The sequence below is a fragment of the Adiantum capillus-veneris genome, chromosome 19, assembly GCF_014529385.1.
Source record: "Adiantum capillus-veneris isolate H3 chromosome 19, ASM1452938v2, whole genome shotgun sequence".
NCBI lineage: Eukaryota > Viridiplantae > Streptophyta > Polypodiopsida > Polypodiales > Pteridaceae > Adiantum > Adiantum capillus-veneris.
In genome coordinates this window covers 151,214,702-151,235,730 of record NC_140949.1, presented here as the reverse complement: position 1 = coordinate 151,235,730, position 21,029 = coordinate 151,214,702, and the positions used below count along the sequence as shown (strand labels likewise).

The following is a 21,029-nucleotide window of genomic DNA, read 5'->3' as shown; positions in this document are numbered from 1 at the left end:
GTAATATGTGATCAACTCTTTACAGAAAAGAAGCAGAGGAGGAACTCAAAGGGGAGGAGAAATCGCAATTAATTTTAGCAATAAAACTTGTTTCAAGGACCCAACCCCCGATTTGCAGGATGTGATCAACTCTTTACAATCGGAGGAGGAGAAGAAGAGGGGAACTCAACTTCAAGGGAAGGAGAATTTATAGTTAATTCTAGCAATAGAACTTGTTTCAAGTGTGGCAAAGAGGGACATATAGCCAAAGATTGCCTAGCATCAAAGGCTTGTAGAATTTGTGGAAAGAAGGGCCGCCCTCCTTCCAAGTGCTTCAAGAAAGATAGCAGTACCAATAAAACTCCCCCCTAGGCGATTGATGGCATGCACATACACCTTTGTTAAGAAGTTCATTGCCTTTTCTTCCATTATAGTTTGGTAGTTGTTTACGTTGTTCACATCTCCTACTTTATTTCAAGGTTTGATTCAATTTGTACTCCAAGAATGAGGCATGACGTGCTAACGTGCAAAGTTAAACATATCACGTATCTAACAATGTGTTTCCTAGCTTGTCCATTTTAGGATTTCAAGCTTGATACCTTGACGATCTTCTACCTTGCCATTGGACAATTTCTTTAAGCTCTCCATATATCTCTCTCTAGTGGTAAAGAAAGGAGGAATACATGGAAGAAAACCATGACACGTCTTCAAAAGGTCGAATTTGGCATATGAGACAGATCAATGTTCCTTTGTCATCTTAAACAAAGGAATAGTGAATAAAGCTAACTAATGATCTGATGAGTGGTGATCATATATATATATATATATATATATATATATATATATATATATATATATATATATATATATATATATATAATCTCTCTCTCTCTCTCTCTCTCTCTCTCTCTCTCTCTCTATATATATATATATATATATATATATATATATATATATATATATATAGAGCTCTCTCTCTCTCTCTCTCTCTCTATATATAGATTATCTCTCTCTCTCTCTCTCTCTCTCTCTCTCTATATATATATATAGATTATCTCTCTCTCTCTCTCTCTCTCTCTCTCTCTCTCTCTCTCTCTCTCTCTCTCTATAGATAGAGCTCTCTCTCTCTATATATATATATAGAGAGAGAGAGCTCTATCTATAGAGAGAGAGAGAGAGAGAGAGAGAGAGAGAGAGAGAGAGAGCTCTCTCTCTATATATAGATAGAGCTCTCTCTATATATATATATATATATATATATATATATATATATATATATATATATATATATATATATATATATATATATATATATATATATATATATATATATATATATATATAGAGAGAGAGAGAGAGAGCTATAGATAGAGCTCTCTCTCTCTATATATATATATATATATATATATATAGAGAGAGCTATAGATAGAGCTCTCTCTATATATATATATATATATATATATATAGAGAGAGAGAGAGAGAGAGAGAGAGAGAGAGATAATCTCTCTCTCTCTCTCTCTCTCTCTCTCTCTCTCTCTCTCTCTCTATATATATATATATATATATATATATATATATAGAGAGAGAGAGAGAGAGAGAGAGAGAGCTCTATCTATATATAGATAGAGCTCTCTCTCTCTCTCTCTCTCTCTCTCTCTATATATATATATATATATATATATATATATAGAGAGAGAGAGAGAGAGAGAGAGAGAGAGAGAGAGAAAGAAAGAGAGAGATTTCTTTCTTATCATAATAGAGGATGGCTAAGTTCCAAATTGTGATGATGGATGGTTTGTGTGCAAATTGGTTTCAAATAGGATCGTCCATGCGGTGTGTTATAGCAAGGAAAAGCTTCATAGATTGGCTGGGGAAAATTGTTTCACACTCTTATGGGTGAGTATATTCAACAGTTGTAGAGAATGGCATTCGACAATATGTATTTGATTGTTTCAAACATAGCGGTGACTTGTCCATGTGGTCTTTTCTCCTTTCAACATTTGCAAAAATTGTCTCGTGTTAACCAAGTAACAGCTATGGAGGAACAATTCCAAATCATTTCATCAATTGGATCTGCCTGGTAATGAATAGCATACTATTGAGGATAATGAAGGACAGAATTGGAACATTGACACACCTCAACAACTTCACGAATGTGAAAAATATCAACTAACAATACACGCCACTCTTTTGGGCATTAAGAGAAGTATTTTCCTCATTTGCTGCTTCCATTGGCATTCTATAGATATTCTTCATTGGATTGTGTCATAATGGCATAGTGAATGTTAAGGCCCTCATTGCCTAATTGAGAATGCTAATGTAGATAGCACTATTGAGCCCACACAATAGAGGTTTAAAGGATAAGAATTCAATGGCAAAGCAAACTAAGGCCAAGTAGGAGACCAAAATGACATCATTAGTGCTACTTGCACAATGTGCAGCAAATCTTCCATAAGTTTTCATAGAAACTAACCATCCAAATTTCTTACACTCCAACTATATCCATCACTTAAACTTAGGCTAAATTCTTTCGTGTCACACCTATAGCAAGCAACGATTATGTTGCTGGTTGCAAACCATGAAGGTGGAATGCCATGAGCAAGCCAGGTGATAGCAGATAGACCAGACCCAGATTTGGCTCTCCACTCCCATGTGTACGATTCCAGGTATTTCATGAAGTAACAAGATGAAACATAGGCATCGTTTGCCTCTACCTTCAATGAGTCTCCAAAGAGCTCCTAAGCATAGAAGCACTGTTATAAGATCATCCCCTTTACATAGATTTGACCGTCCACACTTGTCCGGGACATCGGCCGGGCGTACCCAAGTGGGCTACACACCCCGGTGGGGATCTAGCCTTCCTCAGATCCCCTGTCAAACTCCACCCCTAAACTTTGCATCCCCGGTGTGCTCTACACACTCTATCCCTGCATGCCATGTGTGCTCCATTGTCACACTGCTATAGTTGACGTGACAAGGATTTGCAGAGTGATACATGAAGATTTTCCCAAATTTTATTATGCACATATAGGTATGACAGCCGATCAAACTTGACTGGTTAATGGCCATTACAAGTGTGTAGCCCATCAATACAAACAACTATAATAAACAATATAAAAAAGCATAGCTGCTTTCAATACTTCACAAAAAGAGACCAAAATATACTCTCAACTGAACAGAAATGCATGGCTTCTTTCAATCGTCCTGTGCCAAGGAGCAGCCTGTAAAAGCAACTTGGTAACATGCAAAGATTATGCAAGAAAGACCTGTAAAAAATATCATCTTCGTGAGTGAGTGTAAATTTCCGTTACTCTTAAAATTACTCTCATGACTTCTTCGAGACGAGCATCACCAGTAAAAAATAATACGACAGAAAACTACTAAAATAAGTTTTCATTGCAAAAGGGTTTATGTAATGTCCAAAGTGCATGCCATAGGAATCTTAAATCACGAATTAGTAAGTCCAAACCGGTTGAATACCACGGTATAAGCTTCACAATCTGTAACTGCTTGTCCATCGGAAATACCATTCTCCCAATACTCAAGACTGCAAAGAAAACTCGCAAAAATGCCAATATCTATATTTTGTCTCTGAAATTTTGTACATGACGTTGACTAGAAACTGCTAAATCCATAAAGCAGCAGAAGAATAACACGCCAAACCTGTAAAACTTTGCTAGAACAGAGACCACATACCTGCAGAAGGTGCACTCATATCACAAAAATATATCCTGTTCTCTGATATTTCTCTACTTGAACCAACCCACAGATAATTACTCATCATTCTCAGCAGGTCTGATTGTACAAGTGTCCTAGTTATAAGTGCTTATCTTGTACATGAAATGTATCCAAATCTCCCAATACGGGGGCATAAAACACCGTTAACCTCCTATTCACGAGGAATGATAGAGGGCCGCCTTTGCAACCATGCTTTGTTCAATTCATCATTAACAATAACAACAAAGCAATGTTGCAACAACACCGACAGCTGCATCAAGAACCAGAGCTGCTAATCCCCCTTCTTGGTGATGTTGTCCATATTTTAACTTCCAGCTGGCTGTGTGGCTACACTCGTCGCCGCTGCCGCTGCTGCAGAGGCCGTTGCTGCAGCCGCAGCACCAGCTGCAGCTGCTGCTGCAGGTATAGAGGAAGAAGGCTCCTTCAGAGATGCCAATGTAGCAGCAACAGGAGCCGACGCCGCCTCTCTCTCAGCAGCCACCTTGGCAAGGAGCTCCTTGATCTGTGTTCCCGTCAGAGTCTCACGCTCTAGCAGAGCTTTGGCCAATGCATGCAGTTCATCCTGGTGGGTCACCAAGATCCGCTTCGCATCCTCATATGCTTCCTGCAGAAGCTCCCTCATCTCATTTTCTATGACACGCCGAGTCTCTGTGCTCATGCCATTCCAACTCTCAGTGTCATGAATCGCAAAGCCTACTGCTTTACTCATTCCCCATCTTGTTACCATCATTTCCGCCATTTGTGTCGCATTCTTTATATCTGATTGTGCCCCAGTTGTAACCTCACTGTCTCCAAAAATTAGTTCCTCGGAAGCCCTTCCTCCCATAGCCACACGTAAACTTGCTAACGCTTGCTTGCGAGAAAGAACTGTCTCATCCTTGTCAGGAAGCTGCAATACCATCCCAAGGCTTTGCCCACGAGGGATAATGGTGGCCTTGTGCACGGTTTTGGCACCTTCTGTCATTAATGCCACAATGGCATGTCCTCCTTCATGATAAGCTGTAAGGCGCCTTGTTTCCTCTGACAGAACAGCTGATTTTCTCTCACTACCCATCAAAACTTTGTCTTTGGCAAACTCCAGGTCTGTCATGGTTACTGCCTTGGCACCGTCCATTGCTGCCTTCAGTGCTGCTACATTTACAAGATTTGCCAACTCCGCTCCAGAAAGTCCAGGTGTCCCTCTAGCAACCGTGTGCAAGTCCACATCATCCCCTTTTGTAACCTTTGGATAAGGTGTAATTGAAGATTAGCCGATGCAAACCTGTAATCTCAAATTGAAAGAAAAACAAGTAGAAACTACTTCAAACTTTACCTTCGACATATGGGATTCCAAAATTTGACGGCGACCCTCAACGTCAGGGTATGGTACATGAACATGGTGGTCGAAGCGCCCCGGGCGCACAAGGGCCTTGTCAAGGGTCTCTGCAAAATTGGTTGCAGCAATGACTATAATGCCCTCATTTTGCTTAAAACCATCGAGCTCCACAAGAAGTTGATTCAGAGTCATCCTGACGTACTGCTGATCTTTGGGATTTCTACTACTACCGATGGCATCGATTTCATCCATAAATACAATGCAAGGAGCATTTTTCTTTGCTGCCGCAAACAAGTCACGAACCCTCCTGGCCCCAACACCTACAAACATCTCTTCAAACTCGCTACCACTGCTGTAGAAAAATGGGACTCCAGCTTCACCAGCAATTGCACGTGCAAGCATTGTTTTTCCAGTACCAGGTGGCCCAACCAGCAAAACTCCCTTCGGTAACTTTCCGCCAAGCACAGTAAATCGCTACAGCAACAAAAGACAATGTGAATAACTTACCTTGTAAACTCCACAGACAATAAATATATTAAGGAAACTTCTGCTAACCTTAGGATCTTTTAAATAGCTGACAATTTCTTGGAGCTCTGCCTTGGCCTCATCCACACCTTTGACATCGTCAAACTTTGTACTCTTTTCAAAGCTTGGCCGCACTTCATCGTTCAACCCTAGGCCTGCCCACATTTTCAAAAATATAAATAGTGGTCATAACAGTTTACGCAGCAGAAGGGATTCCCTAGGCCCGAAAAAGGAGGGAAAGGTGGTTGGTGGTGGTGGTGGTGGTGTTTGGGAGGAAAAGGAGGGGTGGGGAGGTGTGTGTTTTGGTTTTAAGAAAGAAGGAACAACAACGTCCATTAGAGGGCGAAGTCAACCTCCTGGACAAACCGGGGGGGGGGGGGGGGGGGGGGGGGGGGGGGGGGGGGGGGGGGGGGGGGGGGGGGGGGGGGGGGGGGGGGGGAGAGAGAGAGAGAGAGAGAGAGGAGGCCTATGAGACGGAACGTTGTACATATGTCTGTCCTCTAGGCATATAGGAAAAAGGACGAAAGTAAATATAAATGCTGAAAAATAAAATAAACCAATATTAGGGTGGGTATACATGTGTGCGAGGGACGGATGTGAAACTATATGGGCAGGGGAGTACAAGTAAACGACTAGCTAGCTCCACCCCGTACCTAACTCCACCTGGTACCAAACTAGGGGTGCAGTTACCAGTATGGCATGCATATGGAGCAAAGAGTCCCCGCAGCATAGCAGCAGGGTCAGAGAGAGAGAGAGAGAGAGAGATGAAATAAAATGTTATATTAACGTCTTCAGAAGGCCAGAATGACCTATGAGACCAGAAAGTTACAATGTGGTGGATCTGATATAAAGTCAGAGTAGCAAAAATGACAAAATAAAATGCTATGGATCCGAAACAACTAGGTGTGATCTAATCAACTAGGTGGGATAGCTAAATCACAGATCACAAAAGATCCACTATCGGTCGCTGGCGGATCTCATCAATCTCCTCCATGGTCAATAGCCTGACCGGGTGTCGTGCATGTCGGGCCAGAGTGATCAGAATCCTCTGAAGCAGCCTCCGTCGATGCTGTGTAGTCCTCCGCAGTCGTGGGCGTCTGGATCTCCCTAGCTTGGTCGCTCGGTCGATCAGTGTGCCTATGGTGTGAGGCGGCGAGCCCTCCTATGGTAGTAGCTCCTCCGGGTGTCAAGTGTCTGCTCTAAAGAAGTCTGTGATCCATCTCTAAGACTGGTTGGCCTTTCCCCTCATCGGGCTCTCTCTGTGTCTGCGCAGCTCGAGCAAGAACAGACCCAAGCATCTCTGATCCTCGTACCGCATGACTTTGGAGAGTGGTCTGAAGCCCTCTCTGAACAAGCAATGGAAGCGGCCGCGTATCTAGTAGTAGACGGGGCAGTGGCATGTGTAGTGCAACTGTCTCAGGCTCCAGGTCACACAGGAGGCATGTCTTGGCCTCTGCTGGTACTAGTTGTATCTCCGAGTCTCGATCCGCAGCTGGTGTGAAGATATGCGTATCTGGCCAATAGCACATCGTATCCCATGAGACAAGTGGGTGTCCATGTATCTGGGTCTCGTCACAAAACCATCCTCCGTGAGCTGGAGAAGATGCTCTCTCTAGAAAGCCATCTTCGAGCCCAGCTCTTGTGCTGGTTGTATCCATGTCCTCCTGGTGTCTAGCTGAGTCAAGTCCTGGCGGATGATCTCGGACTGTGTGAGAGTCAGAGAGGGTGCATCCAGTGAGTACTGGAAGGGGGGCAATCTATCTATGTTGGACCCATGCACCTGAAACCATGATGTCATCTCCCCATACCAGCATGTTGTATCTCCCTGCATGGCTAACTGTCGAGAAGACTCAAGTCAAAGCGGGCATATCTGTTTCTGGGAAGTTCCCACATGCGGTGTGAATGTATGAAGGAGATCGGGAATGTATGAAGGAGACCGATCTGGTGAGCGCCTCAACCACTAATGGGGGGGCAGATAGCTCTGCTCAGATAATGGCACGTGGTACTGAGGCCTTGGCTCTAATAGTGGCTTCTCCATGTCCCCCCATCCATCAGTGCGACCTGTCCTCCCATGATGTCCAATGAAGGTCCCCAGATCTCAGCTCCATAGAGCAATGCAGAAGCCACCAGGGTGTGGAAGAGCCAAAGCTTCATCCGAGGCTCCCGAAACTGAACATGTGAACAGATCCTCTCCAATCTACCCAATGCTGCATGGGCTCTGGTCAATCTAGTCTCTGTTGTTCTTCTCAATAAAAATGTTGGTCCACTAAAAACCACTCCAAGGTAGGTGTAAGCATCTGGATACTCCACTGTCTCCTGGCTATTGTGAATGCGAGCGCTGACCTCTTGATCCACTGTGGGGTGGTATTAAATACCATGACCTTGGTTTTACCAAGGTTGACAGACAAACCACTTTCATGGGCAAACCTATGCAAAGCATCCAAGTGACGTTGCGTCCCCTTCGGAGAGTCGGAGATCACCACAATATCATCAGCATATAACAATAGTGGAATCCATGTTCCTACCAGTTGTGCACCTGTCACAAGATGGGCACACGCAGTGGCGAATTCCACCCCAGAGAGTATTGGCCCCAAACCTTGGCGCCCCTTTCGGTATTTCTTTATATTGCATCAACACAGTACAAGCCAGTAGTCAAGACTCTGCATCTTCTCCAGGAAGCATGCTAGAGAATGAGCCCTAACCTCATATTTAAAGGCCCTAGGCCCCAAAAGCAGTTTACAGTAAAAGGCCTTCAAACTCAAAAGCTTCTGGTCCAAAAACAAAGCCAAAAAGCTGTCAACGTAAATTACGAAAATCGTACTGCTACCACATTATCAGCCAACGCAAAACGCAGAAATCCATACAGCCTGCCACGTCATCATGCCATCGCAATTTTCGAAAATTTGCCACGTCATCAATTTTTCATGTGTGTGTGGATCCTACTTTATTTTAATTTTTTATGTCACTTGGGGCCCCATCGGACGGGGTTCCCGTAAGTTCGTAGGACTTCTTCTTCTGTTACTTGTTCTTCTTAGGGTTTAGGCCCCTCGGCCGGCATCTGTAAGTTGGCTCCATTCTTAAGGCTTTGACACATCAATGTAAGGTGCAACGGAAGTGAATGTTGAACTTTGCTCAAGATGAGTGCTCCGAACTGTGCTCAAGGGTTCCTTTTACTTAGGGAAGGGAGAGCCTTCTGTTCTTTAATGAGAGAGTGCAATGGACACAAACAAAGTGAATGGACACTATAAGTGAAGGTGCTGAGACTGAGAGATAGAGAGAGAAGAGAATACGACACCAGTAAGTGGTCAAACCCTCCTCCGATGGCCCCGCTCTCTATGGCGAGAGCGGTCTACTTATGATTGCACAAATCTCTACAATGCTTGGACTTGCCGACGATGTCGACGACGATGAGGACGACGACAAGACGGGCTGAAATTTGAAAATGCTAAGGGCTGAAATCTGCAAATCTTTATTTGCTGAATTCTGACTTTATGTCGATGACGATGTCGATGGTGACGATGCGCTGAAAACGCAGATGCTGAAATCTGCGTTTTGCGGGCTGAATCTACAAACTTCAATGGATCTGACCATGTGGTGAGAAGCTAGTGCGGAAAGGAGAGATCTGCGAGGTTCGGGGGTTCTACTGCGGAGTCTGACTGCTGAAAACTGAAAACGCTGGTGTATCTTGAGGTTTCATCGCGATGGAACTGCAAAACGCCGAGACGTCGGGCTGATCCAAAAACGCTAGGGCTGATCTTTGTCTTGCTATGGAGAATCTGCTAACGTTGGGGAGTCTACTGCTTCTTGCTGTCGCCAAGCTGTTGCCAATGCAAAAAAGCTGGCTGATCTGGTCCAAAAACGCTAGCCTTCTGCTGTGATGCAAAAACGCTAGGACATCTAGGGGTTCTGTTGAGAAGTTGCCTATTGAGCGAGTGCTCCTGCTGCCTCTTCTGCCAGAAAGTGCTAACTCTAGTTTGCTTATATATTATCTTAGCAAAATTGCCCTACCTAGTTCCCAACAAACATCACTTAATAAATAAGTGAAAAATGTCAAAAATAAGTTTAAATGCACTGGAAAATTCCCCTAATGGATTCTAATGAATTTTGATGGGAATGCTGATGATCATGTTGTGTGTAACCAGAGGATATGCATCTAATCTAAGTGTCTAGACATGCACTGTCTACAAACAGACTCACAAAAGTGCCAGATCACTTCCTATTCTAGACTGACTTGACTAAACTAAACCCTCGTCATGCTGTAGCTTGTCCACGGACACATTGGGTTGGATGTCACGTGACATCCCCTCCTTTTCAAAGTGGGGTACTGGTACCGAATTGTATGGCGTCGAGGGAGATCGCCAACAACATCCGGAATCCTCGAAAGGACTCTTCCCCTGCCCACTCTGAGGTGTGGGTCATGCGACACTTGACCTTTATAAAGGTCTGCAACGCTTGCTTCTTTGGGCCGCGCCGAAAGCGACACAAAGTCTTCAGTGGCTCCTTCAATGCTTGAACTTCGTCTATAGTCATGCGTCTCTCTTCTTCAAGAATCTCCGTTCAAGAATCTCCGAAGCTGACAATTCATGAAACAACTTCCAACACAAAAACATGAACATACCTATTCCATGTAAAGTGAATGGAAAAAATCTCGTCCTCCTCAAAGAGTGTGCATGCAATGTAGATGAACAAATAGACGGAGTGCCAAACCGTTCACCATACACACGCAAACAATGAGATCGAATCTTGTCTTTCTCATCTACATCAATCAACTGTGGCAATTCACAACGGAAATGCCCATGCTTGGTGCTCATACTTTCTTGTGCGCTTTCTACAACTGTGTCGTGCCAAGGCATGGAATGTGACTTCCTTGAATGCATACTTTTCAGCTTTTCATGAGAAATCCGCATACATCAGTGCTCATTCATGAGTGAAACGTGCTCAACGTACAATATGTCATGCCTAGGAAAAGGCATCACATATAGACGCTGACTAAATACACGAAACGATCACGAATGAAACACTCGAACAATGCGTGCTGACTAATCATGCAAACACATAGTACTTCCTGTGGAGGTTCTCTGGACCTAGGCTTGAGAGCCAAGATCGGTTCTTCCTGAGGGGTTCTTTGGACCTTGACTCGAGAGCCAAGATCGGTTCTTTGTAATTGATCGAATCTGCAATGAGGTTAGCTTCACTAGAAACAGTATCAACTAACCCATCATTCTTGTGAACAATCACACATCGTGGTCATACAAAGCATCATACTCATGAGAAATCACAACTTGGTCATGCAAATCATCATGCTTGTCATTGTCATGCAATTCTTCAGCTTATCATTATCATTCAAATAATCATGCTCATCATTATCATGCAAATCCCGTGTGTCATGCTTTGGAGAAGAAGAGACGGAGAGAGTCTCCTTCTCCTGATTCTGTTCAAACTGCGCCTGCACAATAGAAAAGAGTCACAAGAACTCTTTCATGTGTTGGTCGCTCTTTTCTTTTCTTGCTTTGTTCTCGCGATCAAATTTTGCTTGTCTTGCTTTGTTCTCACGATCAAATTTGGCTTGTCTTTCCAAGAGTGCTTGCGCATGCTTACGCTCTATGGCTGCCATTCTTTCTTCATATTCACGATCTATGGCTGTCCTTCTTTCTGCAAATTCCGATATGGCTACTATTCTTTCTGCTTTACTTGCTTCGCGTTCTAACTTCCTTTCCATAAACAACTGCTTCAACTCCTCCATAGGAGTTAGTGCAATAGATGGGAAAGGGGGAGGGTCGGAAAAACCTCCCGGTGGGGAAAATTCTTCGTCGCCTCTCTCATGCTCATCACCTCCAAGCGAAGTATCCATTCTGCTTCGAGTGATGACCATCCACTAAAGTCGTGGGTTCTTAAGTTCACGAGGAACTTGGGTTCTTGTGGGTCTTGGGATCTTGGGTTCTTGAGGATCTTGAGGTTATTGCGGTTCTTGACGTTCTTGTAGTTCTTCTTTCGCTTGCAATCTATGTTAGAGAAGAATCTTCTCTTCACCCGAGTTCTGCTCTTTTCCGCGGGCGCACCCCTTTGCGGCCTTGCGCTCACACCAAGGTTGCTTTTTCCCACCTCACGTCGATTGGCCAGCCGCTAAGTGCACGGTCTGCTCTCAATGAGTGAAAAGAGGCACAAGGAGAGGCTGGACAAGCCCTTCTTTCTTAGGTTTCCTGTCACTCTTCAAAAACACGATTAGGAATCGACACGCCCAAGAGGACTTGGGTTACGTGCGACCGTAACAAGCAAAAAAAAGATTCTTGTAGTTCTTGTGGTTCTTACCTTAGAGTGATACAGAACACTGTCAAAGCTCTGATACCAATGTAAGGTGCAGCGGAAGTGAATGTTGAACTTTGCTCAAGATGAGTGCTCCAAACTGTGCTCAAGGGTTCCTTTTACTTAGGGAAGGGAGAGCCTTCCGTTCTTTAATGAGAGAGTGCAATGGACACAAACAAAGTGAATGGACACTGTAAGTGAAGGTGCTGAGACTGAGAGATAGAGAGAGAAGAGAATACGACACCAGTAAGTTGTCAAGACTCAAACCCTCCTCCGATGGCCCCGCTCTCTATGGCGAGAGCGGTCTACTTATGATTGCAATTCTCCCTCTTCAAGTGTATTTCGTGATCGTGCCTCTACGAGCTCCCTCTTGAGTGACGCAATCTCTTCGTCTTGGGCCGTCACACGATCTCCTAGTGTAGCTATCTTGCTTTCTTGGGCCAACACGCATTCGTTGAGCATTTTTATTGTGCCCAATAAGTTGCGGTTGATCTTGTTGATTGTTTCGGTCGTTTCTTCTTTGCACTTTTGAATTGCATCCTCTAAAGGGTCAAGCTTATCGTTCTATTTCCTCATGCTTTGGTCGCCGCAAAAAAACGCAGAAAACGCTATGGCTCAGAAATAACCAAGCAACAAGTGAGCATCCACAACCCGATGCGGGTATATTCACAACCTCAATCCACTGCGGGCATTAGCAATAGAACAAAAAGAGCAAAATAGGATGAAGGGCATTGCGCCCGCTGTCCTGCACAACCCCACAGAGCGCAACGCATATATTCCTGCCAAGAGACGCAGCCCCAGCAGATCTGCTCCTGATTCTGCACCTGAATGGAAACAAAATCCACGCGGCCCCAAGATGGGTCAGCACGCGGCTCCAATAAGCTCCCTCTGTGGTACTGGCCCGCGACCTGCGTACGCGAACACCCTGTAAAGCAGAGGGCACAACCCTGCTGGCTGCTACCCGCAAACTTGCACCTACTCTCTCTGCATCTCCACAGCCCTGCGCGTCTGTTGCCCTGATTGCTCGGCAGTCCCCACACGATTTGCTGTCCTACGCAAGGGGTCTCTTCGACCCTTACGTCCTGCAGCCCTCTGTGCCCTCTTGTGCGCCCCTTCTGCTGCCTGCCCACACTCTGCTGGCCTGTGCACCGCCCCAAAACACGTCTGCCACTGGTTCAGTTCGTGCAGGCTGAAAAAACCTGGCCTGCTCGTGCCTGTTTATCTGCGCACAACAGCTAAAGTTGCTACTCCTTCACGCGTGAGATTCCCCAAAAGGCGCTTTAGTTGCTGGAGTTTGGTTCACACGCGCGTCAATTGCTCCTCCTTCGCGCGCGCGCGCGAGAGAGAGAGAGAGAGAGAGAGAGAGAGAGAGAGAGAGAGAGAGAGAGAGAGAGAGAGAGAGAGAGATGAAATGTTATATTAACGTCTTCAAAAGGCCAAAATGACCTATGAGACCAGAGCGTTACAATGTGGTGAATCTGATACAAAGTCAGAGTAACAAAATGAAATGACAAAATGATAAAATAAAAGTACTATGGGATCCTAAACTGGTAGGTGTGAACTAAGCAGCTAGCTGGGATAGCGAAATCACAAGTCACAAGAGATCTAGCATCGATCGCTGGCGGATCTCATCAATCTCCTCCATGGTCAGCAGTCTGACCGGGCGTCGTGCATGTCGGGCCAAAGTGATCCGAATCCTTTGATGTAGCCTCTGTCGATGTTGTGTAGTCCTCCGCAGTCGTGGACGTCTGGATCTCCCCAACTCAATCGCTCGAACGATCAGTGTGCCTCTGGTGTGAGGCAACAAGATCTGATGTGGTAATAGCTCCTTCGGGTGTCCAATGTCTGCTCTAAAGAAATCTGTGATGTGTCTCTGAGACTAGCTAGCCTCTCCTCTCATCACGCTCTCTCTGTGTCTGCGCAGTTCAAGCAGAAACAAACCCACGCATCTTTGATCCTCGTACCTCATGACTTTGGAGAGTGGGGACTGGTCCAAAGCCCTCTCTGAACAAGCAATGGAAGCGGCCTCGTATCTCGTAGTAGACGGGGGCAGTGGCATGTGTAGTGTAGCTCTGTCTCAAGCTCCATGTCACACAGGGGGGCATGTTCTGGCCTCTGCTGGTACTTCATTGTATCTCCCAACCTCAATCCGCAACTGGTGTGAAGATGTGCGTATCTGGCCAATAGCACACCGTATCCCATGAGACAAGTGAGTGTCCATGTATCTGGGCCTCGTCACAAAACCGTCCGCCGTAAGCTGGAGAAGATGCTCTCTGTAGAAAGCCATCTTCGTGCCTAGCTCCTGTGCTGGCTGTTTCCATGCCCTCCTGGTCTCTAGCTGAGTCAGGTCTTGGCGGATGAGCCTGGAGGTCTCGGACTGTGTAAGAGTCAGAGAGGTGCATCCAATGAGTGCTGGAAGGGGGGCAATCTGTCTATACTGAACCCATGTGCCTAGAACCACGACGTCATCTCCCCATACCAACATGTTGCATCTCCCTGCATGGCTAACTGTCGAGAGGACTCAAGCGCAAGGTGGGCGTATATGTCTCTGGGAGGTTCTCACATGCAGTGTATGAAAGAAACAGATCTAGTGAGCGCCTCAACTACTAGTGGGGGGGCAGCTAGCTCTACTCGGATAATGGCACGTGGTATTGAAGCCTTGACTCTAATGAGCCGCGAGATCATAGAGACCAAAGGTTTCTCCATGTCGCCCCATCCATCAGTGCGACCTGTTCTCCTGTGATGATCCAATGAAGGCCCCCATATCTCAGCTCAATAGAGCAATTCAGAAGCCACCAAAGTGTCAAAGAGCCAGAGCTTCATCCGAGGCTCCTAAAACTGAACCTTTGAACACATCCTCTCCAATCTCCCCCAATGCCGAATGAGCTCTGGTCAATCTAGCCTCAGCTACTCTCCTCAAAGAAAATGTTGGTTCACTAAAAACCACTCCAATGTTAGTGTAAGCATCTGTATAATCCACTGTCTCCTGGCCATATGTGAATGCAGGCGCTGACCTCTTGATCCACTATGGGGTGGTATTAAATACCATGACCTTGGTTTTACCAAGGTTGACAGACAAGCCACTTTCATGGGCAAACCTATGCAAAGCATCCAAGTGACGTTGCATCCCCTCCGGAGAGTTGGAGATCAACACAATATCATCAGCATATAACAATAGCGGAATCCATGTCCCTGCCAACGGTGCACCTCTATCACCATCTCTCTCAATGTAGTCAAAAACCTCATCCACATACATACCAAATAGAGTAGGAGAGAGCGGGCAACCCTGCTTCACTCCAATAGTGGAGTGAACCGGTGTAGATAGACCCTCTGAAGTGCGTACATGCCCTACTACTGATCTATACAATGCCATGATCCCCCAAATGAGCTCTGTGGGTACTCCCATCACCTGTAATCCGCGCATCAAACTAGCTCTGGGTACTGTGTCAAATGCTTTGAGAAAGTCCACAAAGCTACACTAAATCCATCTCCCACGAGATATGCCCTCCTCGATAATAGCCTTGAGTGTCAACATATGATCAAGAGTAGAAAAACCTCTCCTGAACCCTGCCTGCCCAGTTGCACGCATTCCCTCTCTCTCTGCCCATCTACTCGGCTGCTGCTCAAGAATGGATGCGTACAACCGTGCCAATGTGTGTCCAATCATGATAGCGCGATAATTCCCAGGCTCCATAGGGTCTCCTGATTTGAAGATAGGTACAATCGTAGATAGGCTCCAGGTATTATGTAAGCCCTCACACATGGCACAGTTAAACATAACTGCTAGAGGCTCTGCTAGTAGATCTCTGGCATGCATGAAATGCTCAGCCACTAAGCCATCGTGATCATATGCTCTCCCAGTCCTCATCCTGTCAATAACCTTCTTCACCATCTCAACTGTAAGGTGCAACGAAAATGAATGTTGAACTTTGCTCAAGATGAGTGTTCCGAATTGTGCTCAAGATTCCTTTTACTTACGGAAGGAAGAGCCTTCTGTGCCTTTAATGAGAGAGTGCAAGTAATCACAAACTAAGTGGATAAACACTGTGAATGAAGGTGCTGAGATTGAGAGAGAGAGAGAGAGAGAGAGAGAGAGAGAGAAGAATACGACACCAGACAAGTTGTCAAACCATGTCAGCAGGAGGTGTATTTTTCTTGTTGCTTTCTTTAAATATGTACTAAATATTTTTATTTATTTTATTTTTACTTGTTTTCCCCGGAAAACTTTCAACCTTTGAGAGACGAGGGTTCTCAAAAGGAAGCATCCTCTTCCAGTGGGCAAGAGGAGCATAGGGCTGGTGACAAAGGGAGGCGACCCATGGAGCCGGAGGATGAGGATCTTATGTTCAAAGCTCGGTTTTTGAAGATTATGGATATCTTCGAGCAAATGGCTCAGAATCCAAAATTACAGAAGTACTTACAAGCTCCTAAACAGGATCTCTCTCCCCTACCACCTGAAAAAGAGGGTTCACGTGCAGAGGGGTCTCATGACACTCATGGAAAGGCTCCTATGGAAGAGCAGCAGACAGCAGGTGGTGAAGACACCCAATGTGTCTACAGGTCCAAAGGAACATGTGGTATCTGGACATGAGGCTGTGAATGGTCAAGGCAGTAATGAACAAGCCGTTCGACAGAACATTCCACCGTTTACTTCATATCCTCGTTACTTTGGTGGTGGTTCAGTGTTTCAGGCTATGGTTGGATCATCCAAAGGTTTACAAGGATACATACCAGGAAATGTGTTTGGGGCAATGCAACCAGGTGCGGTTAACTCTATGTATGGGAATATAGGTGTTTAACTAGGCTTTCAGGGTGCTTATGGCAATTTTGGGATGCCTGGAACTCATTTCGGCATGGCTGGTTTTTCACAGCAAAATGCAGAGAATGCAAATAACCATGGTAAAACACGTGATATGGCTTCGCGTCTAAGTCCCTTACGGGAAAGTACGGCCTCGTGCCTAAGTCCTTTGCGGGAAAGAATGACCCTCGGGTCTAAGATTACAGAACGGAGGGGTTTCCTCGTGCTTGTATACGACTCTCCCTGAATAAAGAATACTCTTGACGGGGGGGGGGACCAGCCCATCTTCTGGTCCCCAATACTGTGTCGATCTTCTCCTTTCTCTCACATTTGCAAAGTTATTTAATTTTCAGATTTTAAAGTGCTCGTGTACGCTCCCGTTTTGTGACATACTTCTCGGTTAAGCATTCCAACACTCGTACTTCCCGTGAGGGACTTCCCGTAAAAGGGAGATTCCTGCAAAACAAGCCACACAAAGCAACAACTCGCAATGCGTATCGACAAATTATACCTGTCGCAGCAACCTCCGTATCCCGTCGTCACCCGAACACTCGCAGATTCCCGTCGCCAAACTTTGCTCCAAGACCTCAGCGCTGGCACTTCCTGCTACTCCTTGCGATCTCTCCAAACTGTAACGCTTGCTGCCTTTTTATAGGCTCTTGCACCCAACGGAAATAGGGCACAAAAGCAAAAGCTCTGGCGCTTCTAGAGAGAGGAGAGAGAGAGAGAGAGAGAGCTGTTTTCAGCCCATCCATACAGCTTGCGTAGGTTTTTTTTTTTTACCTAAGGATTTGGGGTTGCTTTATTTTATTAACAAAAGGGACCGGTCACTTAAAAGTGGCCGGCCACTTTTAAAATAAAGTGTGAACCTGTTCAAACTTTTAAAAACCACTCCGTGAGTTAAAAACTAATGCTACACAAGCACATTCCAGGCGTCCCCGGGTGCAGAACACGGCACAGATGCAATGCAGACATAGCTTCCTCGCGGGAAAGCATCTGCCCTCCCGTGAAGGTTCCTGCTTTTCGTAAAATGCTTCTTTGAAGTTTTGAACCCATCTTTATTCTTGTGCTTGCGTTCTTACGCGTATTTTCTTACTCAGTTCGGATTTCCTCCTCAGCCTACGGAATGCCCCCTTTCCTGATGCACCCGTCACCCATCATGTGACGCATCAGGGCACTCGTAACCCGGCCCTTTTCACCGAACTTACAGAAACTCCTTCGCGATGTTTTACCATCACCCATCAAATGACACATCAGAGTTGTCCGTTCTTGATGGCATTTCCTGTAGCTACAATCTTTTAACAGTTCTTAGTGTATCACAATAAAATATCCTAGAAAAAGAAATTAATCATTAAAAATAAGAAGATAGTCAAATTAGCAACATCCCTCTGGCTTCTAAACAGTTGACCTCAACTGTAGTGCTTGGATATATACCTCCAGTATCTGGGGATAAGCTGCTAATTCCTCCTGCGTCATCCATTGAGCATCTAAATTCGAATAGTTCTTAAACTTAACCAAATACTTCCGTGTTATTTTTCCAGCCTTTAGGGGCCGCCGCTCCTGATGACTTACTATCTGCTCCGGTTGGAGTATTTCTTCTGTTTCCTCAACCTCAGGAGGTTCCTCAGCACTAGGTTGACTCGGAGGCGGTCCCACATACGGCCGGAGTAAACTGACATGGAAAGCATTATGGATCCTCCAATTAGGCGGTAGCTCTAATCGAAATGTGACATCATTCACTTGCTTAGTGATCTTAAACGGCCCATAATAACGGGTAGAAAGTTTTACCACCTTCCCCTTATGAGACGCTTATTTCTTAAGTCTTGCCTTCTCAAACTTGAGTAAGACTAACTGTCTGACTGTTAAGTCTAGATTCCTCATGTGCTTGTCTGCAGCTTTCTTATGCTTTTCCTGAGAGCGTAGAATAGCTCTCCTAACTTGCCCGTAGGCTGTGTCCAAATCCCGGACAAATTCATCTGCTGCAAAGATCTTATCCTTAGTTAAAAGGATCAGTGGAAGCAAAGGCTTACCATAGAGAATCTCAAAAGGTGCTTTCCCCGTCGATGAATGTATGGTATTGTTATACGCATACTAGACAAGGGGCAAATATTTCTCCCAGTCAGATTGCCGGTCTGACACATAAGCTTTTAACATATCCAATATTGTAAAATTGGCTATCTCACTTTGCCCGTCCGTTTGAGGATGGTAGGCAGATGAAAAATTCAACTTCGTACCAAGATTATCCATCAAGGCACGCCAAAAATTTCCTATCATGCGAGGATCTCGATCACTCACAATAGACTTAGGCATTCCATGATGCTTAAATATCTGTGCCAGAAAGACCCTAGCCATATGATCTGCTTTGATCGTTTTCTTGACTGTTATAAAGTGTGCTTGCTTGCTAAACCTGTCCACAATGGTCCAGATCGCGTCATTTCCAGTCTGAGTTCTAGGGAGGTCCATGATGAAGTCCATGGCAATACTTTCCCAAGGTTCATTAGGCACAAGCAATGTTTGTAGCAACCCAAGCGTCTTATGCCGATCATACTTCACTTTTTGGCAAACCAAGCATTCCCTGACATACTTATCAATGTCTGCTTTAAGGCTAGGCCAAAAGAAATATCTTTCCATAGCTAAGGTCGTAGGGAGAATACCCCGATGACCCGCATAAGGCGAAGCGTGTGCTTCATCCATGATCTTCTTTCTTAATGGTTCCGCCACACATATGGCCTGATGGTGGTAGAGATAACCGTCCCGAATGGAATAGGGAAACTCATTCTCTCCACGATGTAGCTTTCCCCAAACGGTGGAGAAGTCTGGATCATTGGGATACAAATCCGGTAGTGCTTCTAATTCTTGATGATACACCGAAGTGATAGCATTCACCCTTGGCCGCCTAGACAATGCGTCCGCGACCACATTCTTACTGCCAGCCGTGTGAAGGATCTTGAAGTGAAACATAGACAAAAAGTTTGCCCATCTCATCTGCTTCTCAGATAGTTTCCTTTGCGTAAGAAAATACCGCAAACTCTGGTGATCAGTCTTGATCACAAAATCCGCTCCTAGAAGATAGTGCTTCCAGTTGGATAAGGCGTGAATCACAGCCGTAAGTTCCTTTTCGTAGATTGATGCATGCAACTCTGCATCCTTAAGCCGTCTGCTTTCGTAGGCCACTGCATGGCCTTCTTGGTTTAACACTGCTCCGATGCAATCGCCTGAATCATCGCAGTGAACCTCAAATGGTTTCCTTAAGTCAGGCACTATCAAAATAGGTCCATGGCTTAGCAAGTACTTGAGCCGATCAAAAGCTCCTTGTTGTCTCGATCCCCATCTGAAAGGAATCTTCTTCTTTGTCAAATCATGAAGTGGTCCTGCTACATGGGCAAATCCTCGGACAAACCTTCGATAATACGAACATAATCCCAGGAAGCTACATACATCATGTACTGTAGTGGGAATAGGCCAATCTTCTACCACTCGGATCTTGGCAGGATCCATACTCACTTGATTGTGAGCGACTATATGGCCGAGATAGTGTATCTCTGAGAGAAAGAACTTGCTCTTCTTTGCATTCACATGCAACTCATGCTTTCGCAATTCTTGAAACACTAGGTCCAAGTACTTCCGATGTTCCTCTTCCAACTTAGAGAAGATGAGTATGTCGTCAAAGAATACTCCCGTAAAAGCTCGATACGGGCTGAAAATGCGGTCCATCATGCGATTGAACGTCGCAAGAGCATTGGTCAAGCCGAAAGGCATTACCAAAAATTCATATAGTCCAAAGGTTGTGCGGAAAGCAGTCTTATGGACATCCTCAGGGGCGATCCGTATCTAATGATACCCACTCTTTAAGTCTATGCGACTAAAGACACTTGCACCCTGCAACTTATCAAGTATATCATCAATCCGAGGGATCGAAAAGCGATTCTTGACCGTGATCTTGTTTAAAGACCTATAGTCTATGCACATTCGAAACGTGCAATCTTTCTTCTGCACCAGTAAAACTGGAGAGCAGTAGAGTGAAGCACTTGGCCGTACTAACCCTTTCTCTAGAAGCTCGTTGACTTGCTTCAAAATTTCCTCTTGTTGAGCAAGACTCACCCGATAAGGGGGTTGATTGGGAGGCGAGCTACCCGGTATGAGATCTATGCAGTGATCTTCCGAGCGTACCGGAGGTAGTTCATCAGGGAGTGTTTCCGTGAAACAATCTTTGTATTTTTCAATAAATTGAAAACGCTTAATTTCCAGACTAGAGAGTGAATCCCCACTAGTTTTATCCTTCTCACGTGCAAAAATCAAGTAAGCACAAACACACTTCTTCATTTCTTTCTTAATGGAGATATGACTTACAATCGGGAACTGCCAATCTCC

At 45.1% G+C, this 21,029-nt stretch overlaps 1 protein-coding gene across 1 annotated transcript in view; it reads right to left on the bottom strand.

The window, feature by feature from the left end:
• Window positions 1–3,539: 3,539 nt before the first annotated feature.
• Window positions 3,540–21,029, bottom strand: part of LOC147435077 (ATP-dependent zinc metalloprotease FTSH 5, mitochondrial-like) — a 49,266-nt gene continuing 31,776 nt past the window's right edge. Inside the window, exons 6-8 of the mRNA XM_086491439.1 lie at window positions 5,588–5,712; window positions 5,030–5,506; window positions 3,540–4,939 (exon numbers count right to left, since the gene is read on the bottom strand). Coding sequence (XP_086347565.1) covers window positions 4,022–4,939; window positions 5,030–5,506; window positions 5,588–5,712 — 1,520 coding nt within the window. The 3' untranslated portion in view covers window positions 3,540–4,021. The remainder of the gene's footprint in view (window positions 4,940–5,029; window positions 5,507–5,587; window positions 5,713–21,029) is intronic.